Source organism: Panthera pardus, unplaced genomic scaffold (genome assembly GCF_024362965.1).
Source record: "Panthera pardus isolate Hobbes unplaced genomic scaffold, ASM2436296v1 HiC_scaffold_12, whole genome shotgun sequence".
In the NCBI taxonomy this organism is placed as follows: domain Eukaryota; kingdom Metazoa; phylum Chordata; class Mammalia; order Carnivora; family Felidae; genus Panthera; species Panthera pardus.
In genome coordinates, this window is record NW_026526677.1 from 49,285,119 (window position 1) to 49,311,551 (window position 26,433).

At 35.5% G+C, this 26,433-nt stretch overlaps 1 protein-coding gene across 2 annotated transcripts; it reads left to right on the plus strand.

Moving 5' to 3' along the window:
• On the plus strand, positions 1-25,112 carry TMEM41B (transmembrane protein 41B). Of its 2 annotated transcripts, none has more exons than XM_019456260.2 (8): positions 1-132; positions 248-373; positions 11,186-11,303; positions 13,547-13,675; positions 19,107-19,200; positions 19,754-19,858; positions 20,961-21,099; positions 23,219-25,112. In XM_019456260.2, exons 2-8 carry the CDS (start codon positions 253-255, stop codon positions 23,386-23,388), a joined length of 876 nt encoding a protein of 291 aa, XP_019311805.1. In that variant the 5' UTR covers positions 1-132; positions 248-252; the 3' UTR covers positions 23,389-25,112. The 2 variants fall into 2 exon arrangements, with proteins under 2 accessions (XP_019311805.1, XP_019311806.1); XM_019456261.2 differs by having other exon boundaries at positions 31-132; positions 251-373.
• The last annotated feature ends 1,321 nt before the right edge of the window (positions 25,113-26,433 follow it).

Consider the following 26,433-nt stretch of genomic DNA (forward strand, 5'->3'; position numbering starts at 1 on the left):
ACTTGTCTCGCGGTTACTGGGCGAGCGTGAGCGCGCGAGGCACGGGGGTGGCGCGGGGCGGAGCCTACTCCGAGTGGGCGCTGTAGGTTTCAGCAGAGCGTCGCTGTGCTCTCCGGGTTGAGGTCGTCTCAGGTGAGGTGGTCGCGCCGGAAGTGGCTGCGGCTGTGGCCCCTGGTGTAAGAAGCCTGAGGCGGAGGTGTTGTTAAGCGGGGGCGGCATTACTTCTCTTCCTTCACCTTCCCTGCAGCAGCCATGGCGAAAGGCAGAGTCGCCGAAAGATCGCAGACGGGGGCACTCCACACGACCCCTGTGGGGGACAGGGCAGCGGGGACGCGCGGTCTCATGACGCCAGGCAGCGGAGACTACTTGAAGGGTGAGTAGAACCGGAATCAGAGCTGGGGTTGGCCCAAAGGGGGTAGTGTGCCGGAGGGGCTTCGGAGTAGAAAGGACCCCGGTCTGTCCCAGGGATTTTCGAGGGGGCCTGCTTGGCACCCAGGGGCGCGGGAGCAGAGAGGGTTAGGGACCTGGGCTTGCTTGGGCCGCTGCCCACCTCAAGGCCAGACACTTAGGAGGTGGCTCGTAAATGCTGTTGTAGTTGAATTCAATTAAAAGAAGTGATGACACTGGCTTGTTTGAAGCTCAGGGAGGTTGTAAGCTTCATAATATTGAAGCTAGACAGAGCTGGAAGGAACTTCAAGACTCTTGCTTTATTTTCACTGATGAGGAAACTGAGGCCCAGAGTGGATATGGAACTTGCATAAAGTCACAAGATTAGTCAAGTAGTAGTTAAGAGCAAGGATTTAACTATGTCCAGGTGCCACTTCCAAGTGGCCTGCTCAACCACTTATGACTTTGGACTTGTTATCTTTAAAAACTCAGTGTCTAAACTGTACAGTGGGGATGACAAAGGTGATAGTAATAATAGCTTGCCGTGTGGATTACGCAAAAATAATGGATGTAAAGCATTTAGTGTAGTGGCTTGTGTGAAGTGGAGACTAAATAAATGTTAATTATTATCATAGCTGAGATCTCCCATTCTCAAGCTTTTTTCCATTACACCATTCTGGCATTTCTCTGAACTTTAAATATTATTTTAAGAAGAAAGCATACCTCGAAGCTAAATACTTTGATTCCATCTTGGCATAGAGATTTTCACTGCTTTTCAAAAGTTAAAATGATTAAATTCTTTAAATATTTTTTAAAAAGCCCATAAACTTGAAGGGATCGTAACAAATGGCCATTGTGGAACACCACCGGTGATGGGTAGGGAGAGGGTCTTTGAAGACTGTCTAGCAACATCATAAGTATAGACAACAATAATGTATTGCACACTTTAGTTTAAAATGTCTTTAGTCTAATTTGACTTTTTAGGCTTTATGTATTTGGGTATTTCTCCATCTTATAGACAGTAGAGCCAAATAACTTCAAAACCCCAAAAATGAATTGTTGTTTAAGTATAAATCCACTCTAAATTAAAGGAACATTGTTTTGAAGATGCTGTTATGGAGAGTGACAATAATCCAAGTGTGTCCTGAAGACTTCTTCAGGAAGTCTTTCCAGATAGATCATTTCTAAAGATTGTCATTTGGTTTGCAGTAGCAGTCAATTTTTTTTATTACTGATTTTTGTTGTTTTAACCTAAAGCTATTTGGAAAATAAAACCTTGAAACCTCCAAAATGCTTTTATAATTGTTTATCTTTTATCATTAGAATAACCCATTCAACACAATTATTTTTATGATACTATCAAACGACTTCTGTGCACTACACATCTATAGAAGGATAGAGGGAGATGTGAAGGCATGCCTTCAGGAAGAAGTAGGGTTTGCATTGTTAGAAGGTAAGGGATTCTGGGCGGAGGAAACATTAAGCTGGAAAGTTAGTGTGAATCTTTATGTCAGTAAACTTATTAACATTAATTTGTCAGGAATGGAGGATTTCTGTTGGGTATAGTAGGAGATAAGTTTGGCCATGATCAAAGTAATGTTGGTACAGAGGGATTTAAGTGCAAAGTTAGTGTTGTGGTTTTTTTTTTTTTAATGTTTATTTATTTATTTTGAGAGAGAGACAGCAGGGGAGGGGCAGAGAGAGAGGGAGAGAGAGAATCCCAAGCAGGCTCCTCACTGCTAGCGCAGAACCAGATGTAGGGCTCAAACTCACAAACCGTGAGGGATCACGACCTGAACTGAAACCAAGAGTGGTTGCTTAACCGACCAAACCACCCAGGTGACCAAACCACCCTGGCGCCTCATTGCAAAGTTAGTTTTTTGATCCATCCTGTTAATTAGTGATTTCCAGTGTTTTCTTTTTCTTCTCTGCCTCTCAGTTTCTGTCTCTGTGTCTCTCTCTTTAATTAGTGTTAGGAATTCTTTCTCTGGGCAAAAGATTTTGTAGATCCCTTACATGATAGGGTTTGGTTGCTTATGGTAATGGTAATGAGCTGGTGATGTGGTGTCATTAGTAACTATTTAGCAACCAATTTTCCAGATTATGAAAAGCAATTTTTGTTAATTGCAGATGGTTTAACATCTCAAAAAATTAAAGGTTTTGGAGAAGAGATAAAAATTTTAATAACTTTTTTTAATGTTTATTTTTGAGAGAGAGAGAGAGAGAGCAAGTGGGGGAGGGGCAGAGAGAGAAGGAGAAGAGCTTGATGTGGGGCTGGCTGAGTGTTGTGAACTGTGAGGTCATGACCTGAGCCAAAATCAAGAGTCGGACGCTTAACTGACTGAGCCACCCAGGCGCCCCAAATTTTAGTTAACTCTTGATTGAGAAATTCATCTATGTAACTTTGACAAATAGTTGTCATTGTGTGTATGCTTGAACTACTTTACATTCTACATGCAGTGTTTGGTATGTTTTAGTGGATTCCTTGCCATGACTCTGATCTCTAGTCTAACATCTGAGCCTTACAGACTGAGGACCACTGTGAAGACTTGACCAAGATAATAACACTGAGAGTCTAATTCTTGCATGATGAGGAAGAGTAAGTAAGAAGCACTTATGAGGCTCTTGATCTAATCTACATGCAAGAGTGCCTGAATGAGGGTATTTTATTTTCTTCTGTGTTATTTGTTCTGGCTGATTTGTTTACTAGCAAGTCATAGAAGTTTCCCACTTCGATTCAAGAGAACTGCTAGGACTGTGTTTTTTAAATATATATAGATCATCATCCTTGTGAGCAGCGAGAGCCCTGTGAGATCAGTTTGATGGGTAATGATGAGTCATTTTAAAAAATGGAAGAGAAAATAGAGTGCTTCATATGTAGTAGGGCATAAGTGTTCTTTGAATTTTATTTTTCGTTTTATAGATTTTTGTGTGTACTAATCATGATATAAAGCCGTTTATTATGATTGCAGCCAAAAATGTTTGAGAAACATTGTCTCAAAGTTGATTTTACTACTTTTAGAAGACAATATTGTTCAACTTTGGATAATACACCCCTCTCAGATGCCTGTTCTAGATCCTGCCTTGTTTATTTGGTTCAGTAAATATTCTTTGAGCATCTGCTGTGAGCAAGGTACTGGCCTAGAGGAAGAAAGAAGCTCTGATTACTGATAACCGGGAGTTAAGACTAAAATTGGCAACTGGATGTCAACCAAGGTGTTAGTATAATTTGTTGAGACAGTCTCAACCAAAATATTATGTATCAGGATTTTTGTGCTTATCAATAGAAAATACAATTGAAACCCTTGCTGAAAGAAGGTTGATTGATATATATAACTAAAAAATTGATAGATTAAGTGGGATTCCCTGGCTTCAGCCTGGAACCAGTGGCCCAATGAGCCCAGTGATCAGGATCAGATTTCTTTCATATCTTTGATGTCAGCTTTACCTTAAGGTTGATTTCTTGTGAAGGTCCAGGTAAGCTAAATACGTCCTTGATAACTTTGATAATGTTTTTCCTAGCATTGCCAATAAAAAATCTAAATATTCACACTGATTAGACTGTCTCAGATCAAATGCTTGTCCCTGAACCTATCACTGTTATCAGATTGGCTCAACCTGATTCATGTTTGACACCTAAAAAAAATGGGAGTAGGAATGAGGCTAACTCAGTTTTCCCAAAGATGGATCTCTGTGATGGGTCACTCATGATTTTTCTCTATTTGTGCTCAACCATCTTCGTGAAGAAGGTGAATTTATATTACTGGTATTGGGTTAGATTAGATATAAGAAAAGGGTAAGGATTCTAATCAATGGTGTTGCTTCAGATGATATATCATGAAATCGAGGTTGGGCATGGAAGGAAGAAAAGTGAGGAGCCCAAGAGAAGGGAGAAAATGGAATAAGCTCACGAAAGAATAAAGGTGATCAAGGAATAGCATGTTGGAATTTAAAATGTCCAAGGTAGAGCAGTGTCGGGATGTGAGAACTTAGTGTGTCGCTGAAAGTGGGTGGCTAAAGTTGAATAGAAATGAACCTTAAAGACTTTTGAGCCTGGGTGGATCATCTAAATGGATGATGAATCTTTTAGGATTACGAAGAAATTTATTATAAGCTTGATCTCAGTCTTTGGTGAATGGAGGTGGGAAGCATCTGAAAGTGGTTAACTGAGTCTGAAGGTATGTGGATTGAATGGTACCACAATTGCAGGGCATAATCCTTAGAGAATGAGCTTTCGTACAAAATTGGTAGTGCCATTTTGTCTGGTACCTACTAACATGTTTTGTGTGTGTAATAGTCGATTATTTGTATTTTATAGTTATCTTAGCTGTTTACATTTATACTTGATGATACTGCTACCATTTTTTTATTTTTAAAAATTAAAAAAAATTCTAAAGCCCTTGAAATAAAATTTACTTACAAAAATACTGCAGTAGATTCTTGTGACCTTGAACACTTGTTAGAGTTTCTGTAAAGAGATGGGTCTTTTGCTTCTTCATGGTAGAATCAAGTAAGTTTAGAAAACATTGAATGTTGAGAACCTGATGACCTGATGGACCTGATGACCAGTAGAGTCATTCCTAAAATCTTGCAGATTTAGGAAGATTTTGCTTTTCAAAGGTTTTTTTTGTATGTATGTTTGTATGTCTGTATTTAAGAGAGAGTGAGCACGGGAGAGGGAGGGAGAGAGAGAGAGAGAGAAAGAGAATCTAAAGCAGGCTCCATGATCAGTGTGGAACCTGACTCGGGTCTTGATCCCATGACCCTGGGATCATGACCTGAGGCGAAATTAAGAGTTGGATGCTCAACTGACTAAGCCCCCCTATGCCCCTCAAAAGATTTTGATATGAAAATAGTAATGAAAATAGGGAGCTACTATAGGGCCATTAAGGTTATGACTTTTCAGAATAGATATATGCATATTAGGAGTTAGAGAAAAGGTGATCTTAAGAGGAAGAATTGAAGATACTGGGTGCATAGAGAAGAGACAATTCTTTGAGCAAAATCTGGAAGGAAGTGTGTTGGCATTTAATGCAAAGATAAGGGGAAAGGAGCAAGGGAGGATAATTTGAGGAACAGATCTTAAGGTAGAGATTGGGAAGCTCACTGAAGTGTGGAGGGAGTGTCATTGTTTGAGAATTGATGAAGATAGAATTAAAGGCTTGAAGAGACTTGAAATAGCCCTTTTGGAGTGTGCTGTGAAAGGATTATTTGCTAGTGATAACCTTATTTGAAGATAGAAAAAATTGTGAATTTGTAGGCTAAGAGAACATAATCTTGACTTTCTCTAGTAGTCTAATAGTAATTTTCGCCTGGGAGGAGGTTGGAAAGCAGAATATGGGGATAATTCAGATTGGGAATTAGTATGATGGAAGATGTGAAGGTTAATGAATGTGTAAAGTACTGTTGTGGATAGCTCTAAATGCTAAATGACATGGTACATTATAAAAATGTATGCTATACATGTAGATGTATAATTATTATTAAAACAAGATTTTCAACTTTTATTTGTGTAGAACTCTAAATCAATTACATGCTAGTCTCTGGACTTAATAGAATTACACTCAAGAATAATTGTTGAATCATAATATCTAACAACCCCTAGTTACCAGTTAGTGTGAAAGAAAGGAGAGCTTCAGGGGCGCCTGGGTGGGTCAGTCGGTTAAGCAGCCTACTTCGGCTCAGGTCATGATCTCGCGGTCCGTGAGTTCACGTCCCGCGTCGGGGTCTGTGCTGACAGCTGAGAGCCTGGAGCCTGTTTCAGATTCTGTGTCTCCCTCTCTCTGACTCTCCCCTGTTCATGCTCTGTCTCTCCCTGTCTCAAAAATAAATAAAACGTTAAAAAAAAAATTTTTTTTAAAAGAAAGGAGAGCTTCGATATTGAAGGTCATTTATTTTCTGCATTCTCATCAGTTTGTTTTCTGTGTTACTGTTGAACACAATGCTTGACAAAATTTGCCTAATTTTAAAGAGTGCAGAAAATAGGTATCAAGTTAAACATGGAGGTTAATTTTATTCAAATGTCTATGTGTTTCATCATCCAACTGTAAGACAACAGGTAGCAGTCAGAAATGTGTACTCTGGGAGCATTCAGGGTAGTGTTCTGTAGTCCAGTTAAATGTTGCCCGGCACCTTTCTTCCCTCTGACTCCTTACTTAGGACTGGCAAATTAATAATGGGAAGAAAATACTATAGTTTAACTTTAAAGCTAGCTTGCTTAATGTCCTACTTAATTTTTTTTTAAAGATTTTATTTTTAAGTAATGTCTATACCCAATGTGGGGCTCACTCACAACCCAAGATCAAGAGTCTCTTGTTCTACCGACTGGGCCAACCAGCCACCCCTAATTGTTAATTTAAGAGAACTGTATAACCTGTTGAAATCTTATTATATTTAACTACAGTATGGATTAGAAAGCTGTAAATTCTTCTTATCTTTTAGTCTTCAACCAAGTTTCTACCTGCTCTGTGAATCTTGCCTCCATTACTCCAGCCCAGTAATCTTGCTTTCCTATATACTCAAAACCCCTTTGTGCCATTCATTCCTTGGTAATCTAGCTAATGGTGCTATCAGTTTCTTAGAAGCAGAGATTGAGGAAAACATTTTGTACATAATAGATGCTCAGCAGATCGTCCTAAGCAACTCTACATTTGACTGCATACCTTGCAGAGCAGAAGTCCTAAAGGAAAGTACCGAGAAAGAGGTGGGGGTTGGGGGGATATCAGCCATTTATTCTTACAATTCTTGTGTGCACAAATGTCTCCCATATGAAAAACAAACAAAAAAAAAAAAAACAGTGGTTTTGAAGAGTTTAAAAGATGCCAGCAATATTAAATTATTTGTATCAGTCCTTTTTGTACTCTGGACTTGATTCAAGCAGGGAAGTAAGTGAAAAGTGAAGGCTGAGCAAGTTAATTCTAGGTAGATTTAAAAGTAGCATGCCTTTAAGAAGTAGCAGGCCTTTCGAATAATTGTACAGAGTATGTGTGTGTACATACACTTTGCTTTGATGTCAGCCCATAGAAAACTATGCCATAAACCTCAATGTTTATATATTACTTTTATTTCTTTTCCTGTGGATTACCTCTTTATTTAACAAAGTAGGAAAATAAAATTTTAGCCTAGTGAGAAGTTTGTGTTTCAGTAGATTTTCTATTTAAAATCACATTTTTGGGGGCGCCTGAGTGGCTCAGTCAGTTAAGCGTCTGACTCTTGGTTTTGGCTCAGGTCATGATCTCACGGTTCATGAGTTCAAGCCCCACATCAGGCTCTGTGCTGAGCTCCCTGAGGCTCCCTCTCTCTCTGCCCCTCCTCTGCTCTCTCTGTCTCTCAAAATAAAGAAACTTTAAAAAAATAAATAAAAAATTTAAAAAAATACATTTTTGGTTGAATTGGTTTTATTGCACACTGATTTTTTTTGTCACTTTTGGCTGATTATTCTTTTCTTTTTAGAGTGAGTAAATATGATTTCTTAAATTCTCAAGATAAGCATTGAATTAGATATCATAACCAAGGCAAAGATATGGACAATTAGGCATTTGTTATCATAAGATTCTGCAGAGATCTTTTCATATTATGCCTACCTCAGATGTTTAAGGTCTCTGTTCAATTTTCTGTGCTGCAAAACATACAAATACATTAGTGGATTAATGAACTATAGTGTTCAGTGGCAGGCATCCTGGTTTATTACTCCATTGAAGCCATCTTTTGTAGTATTTTATGATCCCATTGCTTCCTGCAGTAAATTTTAGAAATATGATATGAGTGGAGTGCCTGGGTGGCTCCATCAGTTAAGCGTCCAACTCTTGATTTCAGCTCAGGTCATGATCTCATTGTTCATGAGTTCAAACCCTACGTGGGGCTCTGTACTAAGTCTGCTTGTGATTCTGTCTGTCCCTCTCTCTGCCCCTCTGCAGCTCATGCTCTCTCTCTCTCAAAATAAATAAACTTAAAAAAAAAAAGAATATTTAAAAAAAAGTATGATATGAGCAAGTAAATTTCTATTTGTAACTTGGTTTTTTAAGTACAGTCATTTTTTTTTTAATAGTTGAAGTAAAGTCTTTTTTTTAACTTTAGTGTTCACATACTAGAGCTTGATAAACCTAATATTGTCTTTCAGAAAGTCAGCTTTAATGAACAGATAAGAACAATTTGTATCTGGTATATCAAAGCACCAAACCTAAGCAATTTGTGTTATAGCAGAAATTATGAGTTGATTATACATGGATATTAAAGGGCTTTGGGGATATACTTTATGCCATTCAGTTCCTTAGGAATTTTTTTAATAGTGCAACCTCCTTAGGGCCTCTATTTACTTACCTATAAAATAGGCAAAGTGGGCCATATTGTTTTCTCTTAAGTTTTAATGTACATGCAGATCACCTGGGTATCTTATTAAAACACAGATTCTGATTTAGTAGTTTTGGCATGTTTGCCTGAGAATGTGCATTTTTTAATGTTTATTCTGAGAAACAGAGAGAGTGAGCTAGCAGGGGAGGGGCAGAGAGAGGATCTTAAGCAGGCTCTGCTCTGTCAGCATAGAGTCCAATGCGGGGCTTGATCTCAAGAACCAGGAGATCATGACCTGAGCTGAAACTAAGAGTCGGATGCTTAACTGACTGAGCCACCCAGGCGCCCTCTGAATCTGCATTTCTAACAAGCTCCTGGTGATACCAATTCATGTAGTTCACACAGTACACCTTGCGTGGAGCTAGGTGGTTTGTATTGCTCCATGTTTAACATAGAATTGGGCAAAATCTTACCAATTCAGTTGTAAAATATATAAAACTACAATAAAATGAGACAAGGTATAAAAATGAAGTTTGTCTTTTAGTTAAGGCTTTTTGGTTGAAAGGAGCAGAAATAAGTTTTAACTAGCACCAATAAAAAAGGAGATTCTTCCAAATATATGAGACAATCTCGGGGCTCCTGGGTGGCTCAGTTGGTTAAGTGTCCAACTTCAGCTCATGTCATGATATCGCAGTTTGTGAGTTCAAGCCTTGCATTGGCTCTGTGCTGACATCTCAGAGCCTGGAGCCTGCTTTGGATTCTGTGTCTCCCTCTCTCTCTGCCCCTGCCATGCTCACTGTCTCTCAAAAATAAACGTTTAAAACTTTTTTTTTTTTTAAAGAGGCAATCTCACTGGCATCCGTGAGCAAGAAATGAAATATAGCTAGGCTTTAAGGGAAGTGGAAAGTTAGAAGTTAACAAGTAGGTTAGCTATAGCTCCCACTTGGGCTCTCTGCGTTTTTGTTTTAACCTCCACTCTTACATTTTCTGGTACATGTCTTTGGCCTGCCTTGTCATTATCTGTGGCCTTCACTGCTTGATCTTTTAGCCTCAAGACATACCACCTCTTGACAACAGTATCTCTTTTAGTTCAAATTTTCAAGAGACAATTTGGTCAGCCAATAATGAGTTTCTACTTGAGTCAGGTGTCCAACCTTGGGCAAGTTAGCCTTCTGTTGTTTGGGAAGGTAGTGTTGGAATCAAAGGGCCAACGAGATTAGTCCCTTTGAGAGGAAGGGGAATATGAGAAAGTTTCCCTGAGGAGGAGGGTGTTACTCAACTGTGCAGTGACACCTATCTAATACGTTTATATAAATGTTTGAGAAGAAGAATTTGCCAAATGAACGAATAGAGTACAGGCATTTGTTTTAGGATACTTCATAAAAAGTATGTATAAAAGTTACACAGGCAGTAGTTAGGGAGGGGCATAGTGGTAGATTCATTCTCAGAGAACTAAAAGTAATTCTTATGGTATACATATATTTTTTAATCCCCTGAGCATTAAAAGTATGTACATGGAATAATGGTAAATGTGCACAATAAAAATTATGCCACCACTTCTGTTTCCACAGAGAGCACTACTAAGGTATCTTGGCCTTGCCTCCCCACTAATGACTACTTCCTGATAAAAACAGCTCATTCTTGCTCATTCTTCTACTTGCTCTTTCCTGGATCTCATTCCATACTTTTATCTTTTTATTTATTTATTTATTTTTATTTTTTATTTTTATTTTTATTTTTATTTTTAGAGAGAGAGAGCATGTGAGCAGGGGATAGGGGCAGAGGGAGAGAGAGAGAGAATCTTAAACAAGCTCCACACTCAGCAAGGAGCCTGACACTGGGCTCGATCCCATGATGCTGGGATCATGACCTGAGCCAAAATCAAGAGTCAGACGCTCAACTGACTGAGCCACTCGTGTACCCTGTACTTTTATGTTGCATATAATTTTTTAGATAACACGAAGAGTACCTTGTAAGGGAATGTGAACAAATTCTGCCATTCTTGGAGTCCCAGAGAGCCACCCAAAACATTTGAGGCTCAACTATATTCTGAAGCGTTTGGTGTAAAAAGTACTGTATTAACATTCACCAGTTGTATTAGTCAATTTCTGGGTTCTTGTGACAGTTGAAGTAATTGCCGCTTTACCTCATTTTTCCTAGGAGGGCATTCTGTCTATGTTGTCAGCTCCCAATATAAATAAATTTGAAAGTCAGTGACAGTAACTAGAGCAATGCCCTCTTTTGTCCTTTGGCTTATCAGCAAATCAATGCTGCAAATTCTGGTGTTCTGTTTTTTCATGCTTCTGAAATGGGTATTTCCCCCCGAAGCAATATGCCTGGTTAATAAATGGCAAATACATTAGTAGTTAAATTTCTATGTTAAAACTGAGCAAAAGTATGAACAGTTTATTGGGGAGGAAAGTCGTTAAGGAAATTATTTGCTGACTTGGAATACTGTCTTTTAAAAATATTTATCTTAATTATAGCTTTTTTTTTTTTTCCCTTTCAGAAAAAGCCTGTGCAGAAGCTGGGTCAGCAAGAATGTCACTTCTTATATTGGTGTCCATTTTCTTATCTGCAGCTTTTGTTATGTTTTTGGTATATAAAAATTTTCCTCAGCTTAGTGAGTAAGTATACAGAAAGAAACTGAAAAATGCCTAGACATTTATAGATAAAGTAGATTAAAAGTTAAACTAATTTGAAGCAACAGAACTGTCATGGTGAGTGTATATTAGCTATCATGATTTGTAGCAAGTCTCTAGTGACACTTATTTAAATACTCTTTCCCAAATATGCCTCCTGATTTTCTGTGCAGGGTTTTCCTAGCACTGCTCCTGTAATTAAAGCCTCATCTTTCTAATGGCTTTCAAATTAAAAAAATATATATAACTATATTAAGAAATAGATTTTTATGTCATGATCCTGTAGGCATGTGCCTGTCCCTTGTACCCCGCTCACTTGCATACATGTATACATACAAAATTAAAGTTTCCTGAAACAGGTGGTGGTCTCTGATATTTTCTAAATTGTTCTATTTATTTAATTTTTCATGCTAGTAGTGACCAAGCAAGCTTATTTTAAAATCCATAAAAGACACCTGTGGTTTGAAAACCATTGATGCTCTTTGCTTTCCCTACCTTTCCATCTATGTTTTCTCCCTTCCTTCTTGTGATCAGTTTGTCTGCTTCTATTCATTCATTTCTATCCCCACCACATCTCTCTCTCCTAGCTCTTTTTCTTTTCCCTGTTTTATGGAAATGATATGACCTGAATAGGTAGTTTTCGCAGTGAAATGGACTTTATAAAAAAAATAACTTGTATTATCTTAAATACATCCAAAACTCCTTAGCCAAAACCTTGGGGTGAAATGTGTTTCAGAATTTAGAATTTTTCCATTTTTGGACAGGTAACATGGAACAAATTCTGTTATGTAGTACCTCCAACAGGATCTGGGGAAGGATCCCATTATCAAATTCATTAATATTTTTTGCAGAGGAATGGGCATGATAAAAGACTATGATATTTAAGTGTGGGTCAATTTTTGCTGACAAAAATATGAAGAACTTTTGGTTTTCAGAATTTTTTGAATTTTAGGGAAGAGATTATGGAGCTGAAACATACTTTAAGAAGGCAAAATATCCCAGGGCTGTTTAACCACAGTAATACCAACCTATGTTAATCATAGATTACATAAAAGACTTACTAAAATGTAGTTAGACTTTCAACCAGAGCCAGACTAGTGTGGTAATGGAGAACTGTGAAATATGATTTCAGGGTGTTTGGAAGTTCCCGTTTCCTCTAAATTCCTTTCAATAACAATTCCTCATGCTTGAAATTTTTGTAATTAAACTTATTTTTATTTTCATACTTTGATTTCTTATGTCAGTGTAAATGCTTTTGGGAGGCTAGCATGTTATATTGTTAGGTTACTATTAGTGTTATTGAATTTTAGATCCTTTCTGGTTTTGATCAAGGAGGAGGCAGTTAAGAGCTGACTGAAAGAGAGCAAGAATATATAGATTAAGGTTGTCTTTGCTCCCAATCTGCTCTAAGAATGATAACATCACTTGTGTACAAGTGTGCTGTTATACACTGTTATGTTCCGCTTATTTCTTTGTGTGTGTGTGTGTGTGTGTGTGTGTGTGTGTGTGTACACACCCCTATGAAGAGTTTTTTGGTTTTTAAATTTATAAATGAGAAATCACAGTTTACCTAATATTTTTATAGAAATTAGGCAGCAGTCTGTCATTGTTCTGCAAGATTGGTTAAATTTTATCGTGTAAACAAATGGGCACAATATACATTAAACACAAACGTAATTATTTGAGCCTTTTATAAGTAAGAAATTCAGTTCCAAATAAGGCACCAAATATAAAGTAAGATTAATAGAAAAGGAAAAATGTGTAAGTTTTTATCTGAACTTTGAGTTGAAATATTCCAGAAGATATGTGAACTGTAAATTCATCAAAAATTTTACTTAATTTTAGTTGTAATTAATTATTGATTTTAGCTTCTCATGAGGATTACCCAAAATGATGTTAAATATGTTTTGAATATGCTAACATCAGTAGTTCACTTTTTAACTCAAAATTTATACCAGTGTTGGAGCAAATGCTTTTAATCTAATTTAGTTTGGGTCATTCTGAACTTTCATACATAGATAACATGTCTCAAGAAATTATATTAAATCATTAAAAACAAATAGTTATAGACTTTTGAACTTAAAACTTATGAATTTATGGTTAATATAATACAGATCAAAGCGCTAAATCATTTTGGATAAAACTTCATGTTTTGAACTTGATTTTGATATTAATTATCTTGGCAAATTTCTGCTTTAAAATTTTTCACTTTAATTTTATTTCTTTAGAGAAGAAAGAGTGAATATGAAGGTTCCCAGAGATATGGATGATGCCAAGGCTCTAGGAAAAGTTTTATCCAAATATAAGGACACCTTTTATGTACAAGTACTTGTAGCTTATTTTGCTACATATATTTTGTATCCTTTTAACTGAAAAAACTGTTAATCTAGTTTTGTTCAAGAAAGAAGTCTTAAAGGGTCTGTTTAGTTATGCATAACTATTTTTTTCTTTTAAAAGTTATTAATTTCATGTAACATTAAATAAAATATTGAAAAATTAAATGGAAAAAATTATCACTTTATCTCCTCAACTCAGTTATTATTTTTGAATATTTACTACCAGTTTTTTTGTATTCTTATTGCACTTATCATAAACATTTTCCTCTCCTCTGCATTATTCAAGATAATTATCTATTTAATTTATGATTGTATTAGTTAATTGATTATTTTAATTTAGTTTATTTGTTTTGAATAGTCACCACAGCATAATTTTTAAAAATACTCCCTTAGGTTTGAAGATATAATTTGTAATTAATTTTTTGCTTTTATACATGTTGTGTTATAAATCTTTCTGTTTGTGATTTTTTTCTTCCATTTAATGGTTTCTTTGTAAAAAGATCTTAAGTGGAAAATTAGTCATTCAAAGGATATAAATTTTTAAAATAACTCTTGGTATATATTTCTTTATTTTATAGAAATATATGTTGTATTAATTAGTCAGGAAAATAGCTTTATTCTTCCTGCGTATTTTCAAACTGCTTATGCTACTGGTGATTAGTCTTCCAGTTACAGGCTTTAACTTCAATCTGATTTTTGTATCTTTTATTTTAATCCAACCTATTTTCAAATCTTCTCATTTAATGAAACACATTATCTCGATTCTGTAAAGGTAATCATTCTCCTTTTGAAACCAACATTTATTTTTAAAAGTTAAACTAGTTACTTTATTAATTCTCTCAAACTCTTTATATTCTTGCTTCCTGTTTTATTTCCTGAATTTCTTTTGGCTTATGGGACTTCGCAATTAAAACTTTTTCTTGTAAAATTCATTAGCATTTTCTTTTCTTGGATTTATAGTAGACTAGATATTATGTATTTAACATATATATATGTTTTTCTATACTTGCCTCCTTATATAAATGTTGTCAGTATATTCTTAAATACCCTGAAGCAGTTATTCCTAGCATAAACAGTTTGTTATTAAGTATGTTAACAAAAACTTTTGCTGATAATACAAACATTCCTTTATCTACCTGGTGAGAATACATTTTTATTTAGGCACTTTGTCATCTTATTTATTATGAGAAAAATCCAAATTTGGGAAAAATTTAGAGAATAATTATTATGCATCTGTCTTTCAGCAGGTTATTTGGCAGCTATTTGTAAAGTGATTTAATAATACATAAACTGTTTTAAGAAATCCATAACTGCTCCCCTTTCCTACTAATTCCATTTTAGAACCTATCTGGGAAAACCATAGTGTTAGTGTTAGACTTAAAGGTTATTTTGCCTCTATACACTTTAACCATAAATTAAAATATTTTCCTCAAGTAAGATAAAAACTTGATTCCTTTTTTTAATTTGGCATTTATAAGGTTTTTGTGAACAAGGCATACAGTTTTTGTTTACTTTGGAAAGTCATCTTTTTTTTTTTTTTTTTTTTTTTAACCCTACTTTGCCTCTCAGCTTTGGGAGGGATAACATGTCTGAGGGATAAAGGAGATACCCACTCATAAGGTCAGTCAACCAGTTAGCATAAATGGATCTTCACAATCTCTGGGGTTATAAATGTTATAGCCTAGTTGTCTTAATATCCATATGCAAATTAGTAGAAAAGGATAAACTGTCCTATAGAAAGTGAATTGAAAGTGTAAGAAGGGCTTTATTATTACAAAATACAGGGGCACCTGGGTGGCTCAGTCGGTTAAGCGGCCGACTTCGGCTCGGGTCATGATCTCGCAGTCCGTGAGTTCGAGCTCCGCGTCAGGCTCTGTGCTGACAGCTCAGAGCCTGGAGCCTGTTTCAGATTCTGTGTCTCCCTCTCTCTGACCCTCCCCCATTCATGCTTTGTCTCTCTTTGTCTCAAAAATAAATAAATGTTAAAAAAATTTTTGAAAAAAAAATATATTTGGTTTGAAGTTTTAAATTTTATCAATTTTTAAATTTTTTTTAATGTTTATTTATTTTTGAGAGAGAGAAAGACAGTATGAGCAGGGGAGGTGCAGAGAGAGAGACAGGGAGACAGAATCCGAAGCAGGCTCCAGGCTCTATGCTGACAGCTCAGAGCCAGACTTGAACTCAAGGACCGCGAGATCATGACCTGAGCCAAAGTCAGATGCTTTACCGACTGAGCCACCCCAGGAGCCCCTAAGTTTTACATTTTAAATATTGGTTAATAGTAAAAATACATATATTGGTTAATATTGTCAATACAGGAGGTTTTATTGCATATTGTTATTGTTGCCTTGATATGTAAGTGATTGTAATGATTTTACATCTCATTTTAGATTTTTATAACATAACTTGTTAAGTTCATGTTGTCTTATAATTTTCTATTTTCACTTTTGAATCTTAAGCTCTTTATTAAAAAGATACTTTTTAAAATTCAGTGAACAAAAAAGAGAAAAGACTTTATCTTAGGGCATATAACTGATACAGTGTTAATTAATAGAAAGAAATATAATTGAACAACATGTAATTTTTAAATTTTCTAGTTGACATTAGAAAAAGTAAAAAAACACTTGAAATCAATTTAAGTAATACATTTTACTTGAACCAATATGTCAAAATATTATCATTTTAACACGCAATCAGCATAAAAATTGAGGTATTTTTACATTCTTTTTTCACACTAAGTCTTTGAAATTTGTGTGTTTTGCACTTATAGCACTTGAGTTCAGACTACGTACATTTCAGTGTCTCCATAGTTACATATGGCTAGTGGCCACCGTCTTCAGCAGTGTAGTATTAGTACCTTCACTGGTATTATGTAATGTCAAACTTGAATATAAATGGCTTTTTACATTATAATTATTTTATTCATAATCAGTTTTTTAATTTACTAATTATATTCTAAGTACAAATCTAGTGTTTTGAGCATTCAAAGGTAGAACAACTATTTCCATCTGGGGCACTAGGGAATTACGGGTAGAGATGGCACAGTCTCATTCTGAGCAGATCTAGAGCAGAGCTTACAAGCACAGGGTGTGGTTAACAAGTGATCAGTCATCCAGTTTAGTTGGACTATAGGGTATGAAAAGGGGAGGATAGAGACACAAGTGTAGGGAGATAGGACAGACACTGCACTCAGACTGTAGAGGACTTTGAGTACCAGGCTGAGGAATTTAGAATATTCAGTGGTATTGGGTAGTCACTGAAGACTTTCGAGCTATGGATGACATTAAATGTGTCACCATCATCTCTTTTTTTATTTCCCTAAGGCTAAAATCTTAGGGTAATTTAAAAATTTCTTTTATTATGGAAAATTTTAAACCTACACTAAAGTAGAGAAAATCATACAGTGGACTCCTGTGTACCCATCATCTAGCTTCAGTAGTTATCCATATTATACCAGTTTTGTTCTTGGTGGTTACCTTTCTTTGGCTTTGTATTTTGGGCTGTTTAGAGAAAAAAGGGAATAGGTAGAGGACTCTGTTTAGGGTTGGGAAAGGAAGATAACATTTACTTTGATTTAGGACATGCAGAATTTTAAATATTCAAATAGAAGTATCTGTACCCAAATGTCAGTAGGGAACTGGTTGCATAAGCCATGGCAAGTCTAAACACTGGAGTGTACTTAAAAATGAGAAATGTCTCGGGGCGCCTGGGTGGATCAGTCGGTTAAGCGGCCGACTTCGGCTCAGGTCATGATCTCGCAGTCCGCGAGTTCGAGCCCCGTGTTGGGCTCTGTGCTGACAGCTCAGAGCCTGGAGCCTGTTTCAGATTCTGTGTCTCCCTCGCTCTGACCCTCCCTCGTTCATGCTCTGTCTCTCTCTGTCTCAAAAATAAATAAACGTTAATAAAATAAAATAAAATAAAATAAAATTTAAAAAAAAATGAGAAATGTCTATGTGGTTAAGGCATTCTTACCTCCAGGATATAATGTTAAATGAAAAGAGCAAGGTGCAGAATAGTAAGTCAGTATGCAATGTTTTATCTAAGCAGGGGAGGATGATATGAGTACACACATACACAAGGAGATAATTTATCTGTTTTTGAAAAGAAAAATTATTTTTTTTAATGTTTATTCATTTTTGAGAGAGCACAAGCAGGGGAGGGGCAAAAAGAGAGAGAATCTGAAGGAAGCTCCAGGCTTAAAGCTGTCAGTGCAGAGCCAGTCGTGGGGCTCAAACTCACAAGCCTGATCATGACCTGAGCTGAAGTTGGATGCCTAACCGACTAAGCCACCCAGGCGTCCCAAGAAAGGGTATTTTTAAAAGCCAATACAATGTTTACCTGTGGGGAGAGAGATGACAGAGGGATGGAAGTCATTCTCTAGATGTACTTTATTGCATAGATTTGACTTTAGAACCAAGTAAATATTTTACATAATTATAAAATGAGTTAAATCAGGGTGAAAAAATAAACAGGAAAAAAATCATTACTTTTGGCCATGAGACGGGTGGATAAGTAAGTCAGGTTGCAAGGAGACAGGGAGAGAATCTCCTCTGAGGAAGTGAAGGTGAGGCACACTAGCTGGATAGAATACGTTGGTCAAGGAAAGCCTAGGTTTTCTTGAATTCATAGGCATCAGAGTGGGTTTATACAGCAGGGATCCTGTGGAAGAGCAAGAAACTGAAGATGAAAGAAGCCAGAAAAAAGAAAGGAGATTGAGATGAAAACATGAATAGAGTAGGAGAATGGGTGAAGATAGAAATTTTAAAAGAAGCATAGATGTTGAAGGAATTCACTCTGACTTGTAAGTAAATCATGTTAGGGGTTTTTAAAAGGGGGTAGGGGGATTCCAGACTAAAACTGGGAGCAAACAGGAAGTAGTAAAAAGCATAATTCTTAAAAGTAAGGTTTGTGATCTTTATTCTGTAACCTCTATCCTTTTTTTTAATGATTAGTGCATTGAGGTAAATGTTTATAAGTTAAATTAGAAACAAGTAATTATCATACCCTAGATTTCCACAGAAACCATGTTTCTTGAACACATTTAGGAGTAAATGCAGTGCATTAGAGAAGCATATAAGATTACTGAAGACCTTTGTTCTCTCTCTTTCTCTATCTCTTTTTTTTTCCCCTCCCTTTTGTTTCTTTTGCCAAAGTGCCCAGCTCTTTATCTGGAACACATTGGATATTTGTCTTGGTTTTTCTTTCAGTAACACACTCTTAATAGCATTGTATTTATAATAATGCTAGAAAATGGTCAATTTAGAGTTAAAGGCATCATAACTGATGGTTTTTTAAACTTTTAGATACAATTTTGCTTTCTTAATACTGAGATACAGATACAATCTTATTAACATGATAACTTCTGTATTGATACTTGTTTTCTGAAATGTTTGATTTGTCTTTTAAAAATTCCATTGTATTATGTTTTAATCCTTAACTTAGAAGTTAACAGCTTGCAAACATTTGCTATTCCAGGCTCTATATTTCTCAGTATACTCTCAGGGTTTCTTTATCCCTTTCCGCTAGCCTTATTTCTTGTTTGTTTGGTAAGTATATAAAATGAATTTGGGAGACTAGAAAAAAAGTAGCTTTTGATAGAATGATGAGGGAGAAGGATGGCATCTGGTCCCACTAGTTTGTGTAAACATAAACTCATTAGTTTTAAGAGGTGATTAATGTTTAAGTAATATCTTTTAACTCCCCCCATAAGCAGATGTTATAGTTTGCTTTTTTCTTAGAACAGGGGCATCACAGACTTAAGTCCAGAGCTGGAGGTGGTATTTTCAAGCATAGCAGTTGAAAAAAAATTCGCTTTTAAATTTTATTCTTAGGCTAGTTAGATGCTATTATTAACTATTTGGATGTAATCACTAAGTTTAATCATAAGTGCCAGTTTGTTATAGTTATTCTCAGTTATAATTTGGTCTGAGAAGGGACTGGATCAGATGGGTTCTTGTTCTGTGCACGAGAGATGTCATGTAGAGTACCCTTCCTTAACCCCCCAAAATATATACTATTTGAGCTTTGCTTTAAGTGACTATATCCATGTGACTAAGATGGAAAAGTACACAATGCTTATGGCTTTTTGTTATTTCCTAGTGTTCTGGACTCGGTGCCTCATTCTGCTATATGCTCTCCTATTTAGTTGGGAGGCCAGTTGTATACAAATACCTAACAGAGAAAGCAGTAAAATGGTCACAACAGGTAAACATGTATTTTTTTTTAAGTTATTTAGTGTCATTCTGTGCCTAATTGGGAGGTCAGTGTATAGTCCCTACATAAATTAACCCAGACTCAGGGCTTTAATAAAAATGATTTTTGACCAAAGTAAATTATAGTAGTAGTAGGCAAATAATGTTAATCATTTCAAATATGCAGTTTCTGTACTGTAACAGTAATTGTAATTCTTCATTCCTAGTAAGGTCAGTCAGAGCAGAGAAGTCATCATTCTGGTGAAGACATTCATATATTTGGACACCTCACCTGTTTTGTGTTGATGCAGTCCACTGTCAGTGGGTCACTGAAAAACTTTTATCAACCAACTCCTTGAATGTATTTCATCAGTAGAAATGACTGTTCTCTTTAGTCAGGATTTCTACAAAGACATGCAATGACAAATATAGGCACCACTACACGGAAAGGTTTAATATGATGTTGCTAAGAAAATCTTATTTTTAGAAAGAATTGGAAGAAACAACCTGTTAAATCTCAAAGGAATTCCAGAAATCATTCTGCCTTACCCTTTTGTTTTACAAACTAGGAAATGAGAAATTAAGCATTTTGCTGCAAATCACAATCATTATTTGTAAAGCAAGATCTAGAAGTATAAACTGCTTTTATTTAATTGACTAAATATCTCCCTATACTTGTTCAATCTCACTTATCTAATGAATGAATCACTTACGTAATATATATCATAACACAAAAATAAAGATTAAATTAGAGGCTAGGTTTACTGATGTGCTATACTAGCCTTTTACATTATAGGAAGTTAAAAATTAATCACATGATATGTATCTTATGTATAGTTATAAATTTAATTTTGCTCTTTCAGGTGTAAAGGGTCATTGTTGAGCCATCTAATAGTGCAACATTAAGCTATATGTACAATTAAAAAAAAAAACCTCATCTCATGTTACTTAGCTTTGGTAATGAGATCATTGTCATTTTCAGGTTCCTATGTTGATCATTTCTGCTGGATAGATTCTGAACTGTCAGGGAATGAGAATTTGAAATAAGTATATTAAGGAACTTTTTTTCGTTATTGGCCTTATCTTGATCCTAACTGGTTTCTTTCTTATGACAGGTTGAGCGTCATAGAGAACATCTCATTAACTACATTATATTTTTGAGAATAACACCATTTCTGCCAAATTGGTTTATTAATATCACATCCCCTGTGATAAATGTGCCATTGAAAGTTTTTTTTATTGGCACTTTTCTAGGTAAGGCCTCTGGTTCACGCTGTGTTAGAACTCGTGTACATACCTAACAGTGTCCAGCTGGGCTAGATTTCATGTTCTTTGCACATATTTCAGCACAGAGCCTGGCATACATAAATAGCTATCCTGAAATGTTTGCTGGATTGTGTTGACTTAAGTGTTCCTTCTTTTAAATTTTTTTTTAATGTTTGTTTATTTTTGAGAGAGAGAGAGACAGAGACAGAGCATGAGTGGGGGAGGAGCAGAGAGAGAGGGAGACACAGGATCCGAAGCAAGCTCCAGACTCTGAGCTGTCTGCACAGAGCCCAGTGTGGGAACTGCGAGATCATGTCCTGAGCCGAAGTCGGACACTTAACTGACTGAGCCAGCCAGCCGCCCCTGTGTTACTTCTTTTAAAGAAGACTACTTTATTGGATATTTTTTTAATCCTAATAAAAGTGCCCGTTTTGAATAATTTGTTCCCTTGTCTTCTCATCACATTTTGAAATACTGAACTTTAATTTTCAATAGAGTTGATTCTATTTTCTTTTTATTGACATTAGTATTATGGGCATTACGAAAAATATGGGGGAAACAAGGATTCTTGCTTTCAAGGAGCTGGCACTTAATTCTGAAATTAATTAGTGAACATAAAGATGCATTTATGTATTTTGTGAATTCTGATGGTTCTTTAGTAAGAGTATTCTGCTTTTCTTTCAAATTTAATTTGAGTTGTTTAGATACCAACGAAGTGAACAGACCTCTTGTATTAAGTATTGGTTAAAGTTTAAGTTAATACTTACAGATCTTGAAAAGAATAATCAAAATCAGTTTTTTGTTGCTGCTTTTAAAGAATTCATTGACAAACTTAAAAATCTTAGGGATATTTTGGATTTTGTAAAATAATGTTACAGAATCAGAAGAGAGAATTTTGTCCCCATCTCTTTAATTTTACAGATGGAATACCCGCAGATTTAGTTAACTTCAACTTTGGCTAAAGTGACTTTTCCAATTTGTTCTGGTTTTTAATAAAATGTAGTTGTTCCATCCATGCTGTGGTATAAACTGTTCTTACTCATATTTTGAGTATCTTTCCATATCTGAGTATCTCCTACCACTTCATTTTTATTTTAAGTATATTCTGTCAAGGATGAATGACAGTTTACTCAATCTTATTGTTGAACATTTAGATTGTTTCCAGATTTTTTGTTGTTTATAATGCTTTGATGAACATCCTTGAGCCTAGGTCTTTGCTCAGGTACATTAGTAGTATTTCCTAAAGTGCAAATTGCTGGATCAAAGCACATTCTTTTTTTAAAAGCTGTTAAGAAATGTTCTAAATTATTTTTTAGAAAATTTTCTTGGGGCGCCTGGGTGGCTCAGTTGGTTAAGCGGCCAGCTTCAGCTCAGGTCATGATCTCCCGGTCTGTGAGTTCGAGCCCCGCGTCGGGGTCTGTGCTGACAGCTGAGAGCCTGGAGCCTGTTTCGGATTCTGTGTCTCCCTCTCTCTGACCCTCCCCTGTTCATGCTCTGTCTCTCTCTGTCTCAAAAATAAAATAAACGTTAAAAAAAAAATTTTAAAAAAAGAAAATTTTCTTGAATTTTTAAATTCCTTATCCTCCAGAGGTAAGTTGAAAGATTGAATTCTTTATATGGAAATAAACTCGAGGGGCCTTATTTATTTTTAATGTTTATTTATTTTTGAGAGAGAGATAGAACACAAGCTGGGGAGGAGCAGAGAGAGAGGGAGACACAGAATCAGAAGTAGGCTCCAGGCTCTGAGCTGTCAGCACACAGAGCCTGACACAGGGCTTGAAACCACAGTCTGAGATCATGACGTGAGCCAAAGTCAGATGCTTAACAGACTCAGCCACCCAGGCACCCCGTGGGGCTTTAAATTAAATAACAATGTACTAAAACAGAGATTACTATATTCTTGTAAGAAATTTTATACACACAGAAAATTTTAATTTTTTAAAATTTAAACATGGGTTTATTTGAATCAGTTTAAAATAGTACATTACAAAGTGTTAGAATAATGTCAGTGCTGTTTTGAGTTCTGAATAATTTTGTGAATATAAAATATATTATATTATAAAATTTTATTTTTTAAAAATGGTTATGTTTTTCTTTTTTCTTTTAGGTGTTGCACCTCCCTCTTTTGTAGCGATTAAGGCAGGAACAACACTGTACCAGCTTACAACAGCAGGGGAAGCTGTTTCCTGGAACTCAGTATTTGTTCTAATGATTTTGGCTCTTCTTTCTATTCTGCCAGCCATCTTCCAAAAAAAACTAAAGCAGAAATTTGAGTGAGAAATCATCTGGGTTTCAGTTTTCCTATCATCATCATCATCATCATCATCATCATCATCTCAGGATTGGCAGGCTTAGGTGTTAAAATCACCTCTTCAGTAATTGAAATGAGTTTGTAGAATAAAATTTCCTGTCACACAGTTAAAATAATTCATGTAAGAGGTAAGGGAGAGAAGAAAGTAAAAGTGGAAATTGATATATTACGAAAAGTACTGTCAGTAGTTACGATAGACATCTTCTAAATTACTACTCCAACGGTAGCTGTAGATAATCAGTAGCTGTGTAGTGGGAAATTCTTGATCCAACTGATTCAATTTAATAGTTTCATGAACTGGCTATCATATTTATTCTTGACTTGATAATTTAATATTTTCCTCTCTTTTCCCTTACTAATAACTGAAATAGGGAAAGCAAATACAAAATACAAAAGGAAAGATTCTAGGTTTGTAAAAATAGTATTGCAGTTCTTGCTAATGTTAGCCTTCTTCAAGAGCGTAAACTTGAAAACTAAAGCTCAAAAAGGAGATTTACGTTTTCTTCCTTTTTTAACTTTGAGGTAATGGATTTGTTTAGAAGGTACATCAGGTGGACTACTGAATTTGGAAAGGATATCAAGCTGTATCTGTTGTGTAAATTTTATTTTTGTTTATTCCTGTTCTAGATTATCATGGGTTAGTCTGAAATTTAAAATTCTGGCCAGTCTATTTCCATCTTTTTCTAGCTTTCACAGTATTTCTACTGTGCATATAAAAATGGCAATTACATGATAATTGTATTATATTGGTGTTAATGATTTATATTCAGATAATATTTTGTTACACAGTTCCCCTTTGCTATCTCAAAAGGGGATCAAAAACAAACATTCAAAGTATGCAGTTTTTAGATGATAGATTAATTATATTACTTTATATTTTGAAACGGAAGCAGTGGCAGCGCAACACTTAAGTGGTTAAATATAGTTTATTTGTTTCAATAACTGTAAAATTTACCTCATTTATTTATTGGTCTGGTCATTAAAGTATGTATTATGTAATTATCCTTTTTATGCATGATATAAGAATGCCTTGTTTTGGGGTTTTTTGATAGCTTTTTTGTTTGGGGCTGCTTTTGATTAATGCAGTTACCCAATTTAGTGTGTTTACTTTTTATAACTCCAAGTAAAATTAAATCCTTACATGGTAACTACTCTATTTAAATGGTCCTGGAAAAGCTTAAACAGCTTTCTGCTGCTTGCTTAATGGTAATACCCTTGATTTCCTGATTCTAGGACATAGCTGATATCTAAGGTACTTTGTCAGTTTTACCTTCACCCAAGACTGTCATGTTGAAAAGTACTTTAGCTGTGGGAGAAATCCTTGTATGTTTTTATTGTGAGAGGAATGGTCATCCTCAAAGCCTGTTTCTACTACATAATGTGGACTGATTATTTTTTCTATCACAGTATTAACAAATGGATTTATTGTAAATACAAAGAAAATATATTAATTAATATACTATTCTTACGTCACCTGGCCTTTTGTGTGAAATTATTTGTATTCATTTCTAGCAAGGTTTTTCTTCCTTCCTTATTGGCCAGAGATTGAGTGATAAAGCTTTTGTTATTTTTACAAATGAACTTAAAAACAGAAGTCTTTTTGGACAAAGTTCACTAAATATTACTGTATAAAATGTAATTGAGTACATTTTTATCAGACTTTAAAAATAAAAGTAAGAGCTTGGACTCAGGAGAAGCCTATTTACTCCAGTGTGTATATATTATGTTTATTCTCAGAGTATTATCCCTATCCTTATCATTGATTCTATCCCTTCGTGGATTATTTTTTTCTGAGTTTCTTAGAAAACTGAGCTGCCACTTGGGTGGGGTATATATTCTTCTCCCAAGAGAATAGCCAGTCTTTTTTAGATTCATCGTAATTGGCTGCACCCTAAATGTAGTCAGTGGTCTATATTCATGGATATGTAGACTTGGTCTGATACCAGATTCAAGCTTCAGCCACATCTTGAAGACAATTACATAATAATAACCACCAGAGAGCAAGTATGTGTACACTGGGAGAGGCAAATAGGCTAACTAGGTAGCTGACCCACTGAGACTGCTAAATAATTAGTTAATGGCCTTTCTCTGGAGTTCTATTTGAATATAATATTTCCAAGATACTTAATAAATGCAAATTAAAATGTAATAAGAATAAGAATAAATTGTACTGAAAAATTTAAATGTAGTACTTGGGATTTATTTCATGGAAGTATTTATGTTAAAACAAACTTGCATTGAATAAAAAGTAACATTCTCCTACATTTCTGATGCACATTTTCACCTCTAAGAACAAAGAAAATTTTGAGGACCTTTTATTTTTATAGTTGGCTTTTGAGAGTCTTAAATCAACTTCAAATTGTAGAGGTGGGGCGCCTGGATGGCTCAGTTGATTAAACATACATCCGTGTGCTGACAGAGTGGAGCCTGCTTGGAATTCTTTCTCCCTCTATCTTGCCCTTCCCCCACTTATGCTGCTCGCTCTCTCTTTCTCAAAATAAATAAATTAAAATTGTAGAGGTAAGTAAATCCAGGTAAACATCTAAGTTTCTAGTTTATATAATGATTTCTTTATAAAAATTCTTTGTTCTTTTGAAAATGGTTAGAATAAATCAAAAGCACTGAAGCTTTCCTCATGTTTAAATGATCATTCACTGCTTGTAGTTTAGATGTTTAGAAAGTGGATCTTAGTACAAAAATATTTTACATATTTTCTTCCTTACCTGGGAAAAACTTGCTAGGCTGGGTGACATTAGGAGGGATTGTTTAAACTCTAGACCTCATTTTTCTCATCTGGAACAAGTGAGTTCTAAGGTCCAGGTTCCTTACAGCTCAGACATGATAGAATTCTGAAATTAATGAAAAATATTAATAAGCCCCTTTTTTAAATGTTCATTTGTTTTGAGAGAGAGACCGCACGCATGAATGGGGGAGGGACAGAAAGCGAAGGGGAGAGAGAATCCCAAGCAGGCTCTGTCAGTGCAGAGACCGATGCGGCCTCTATCCCCATT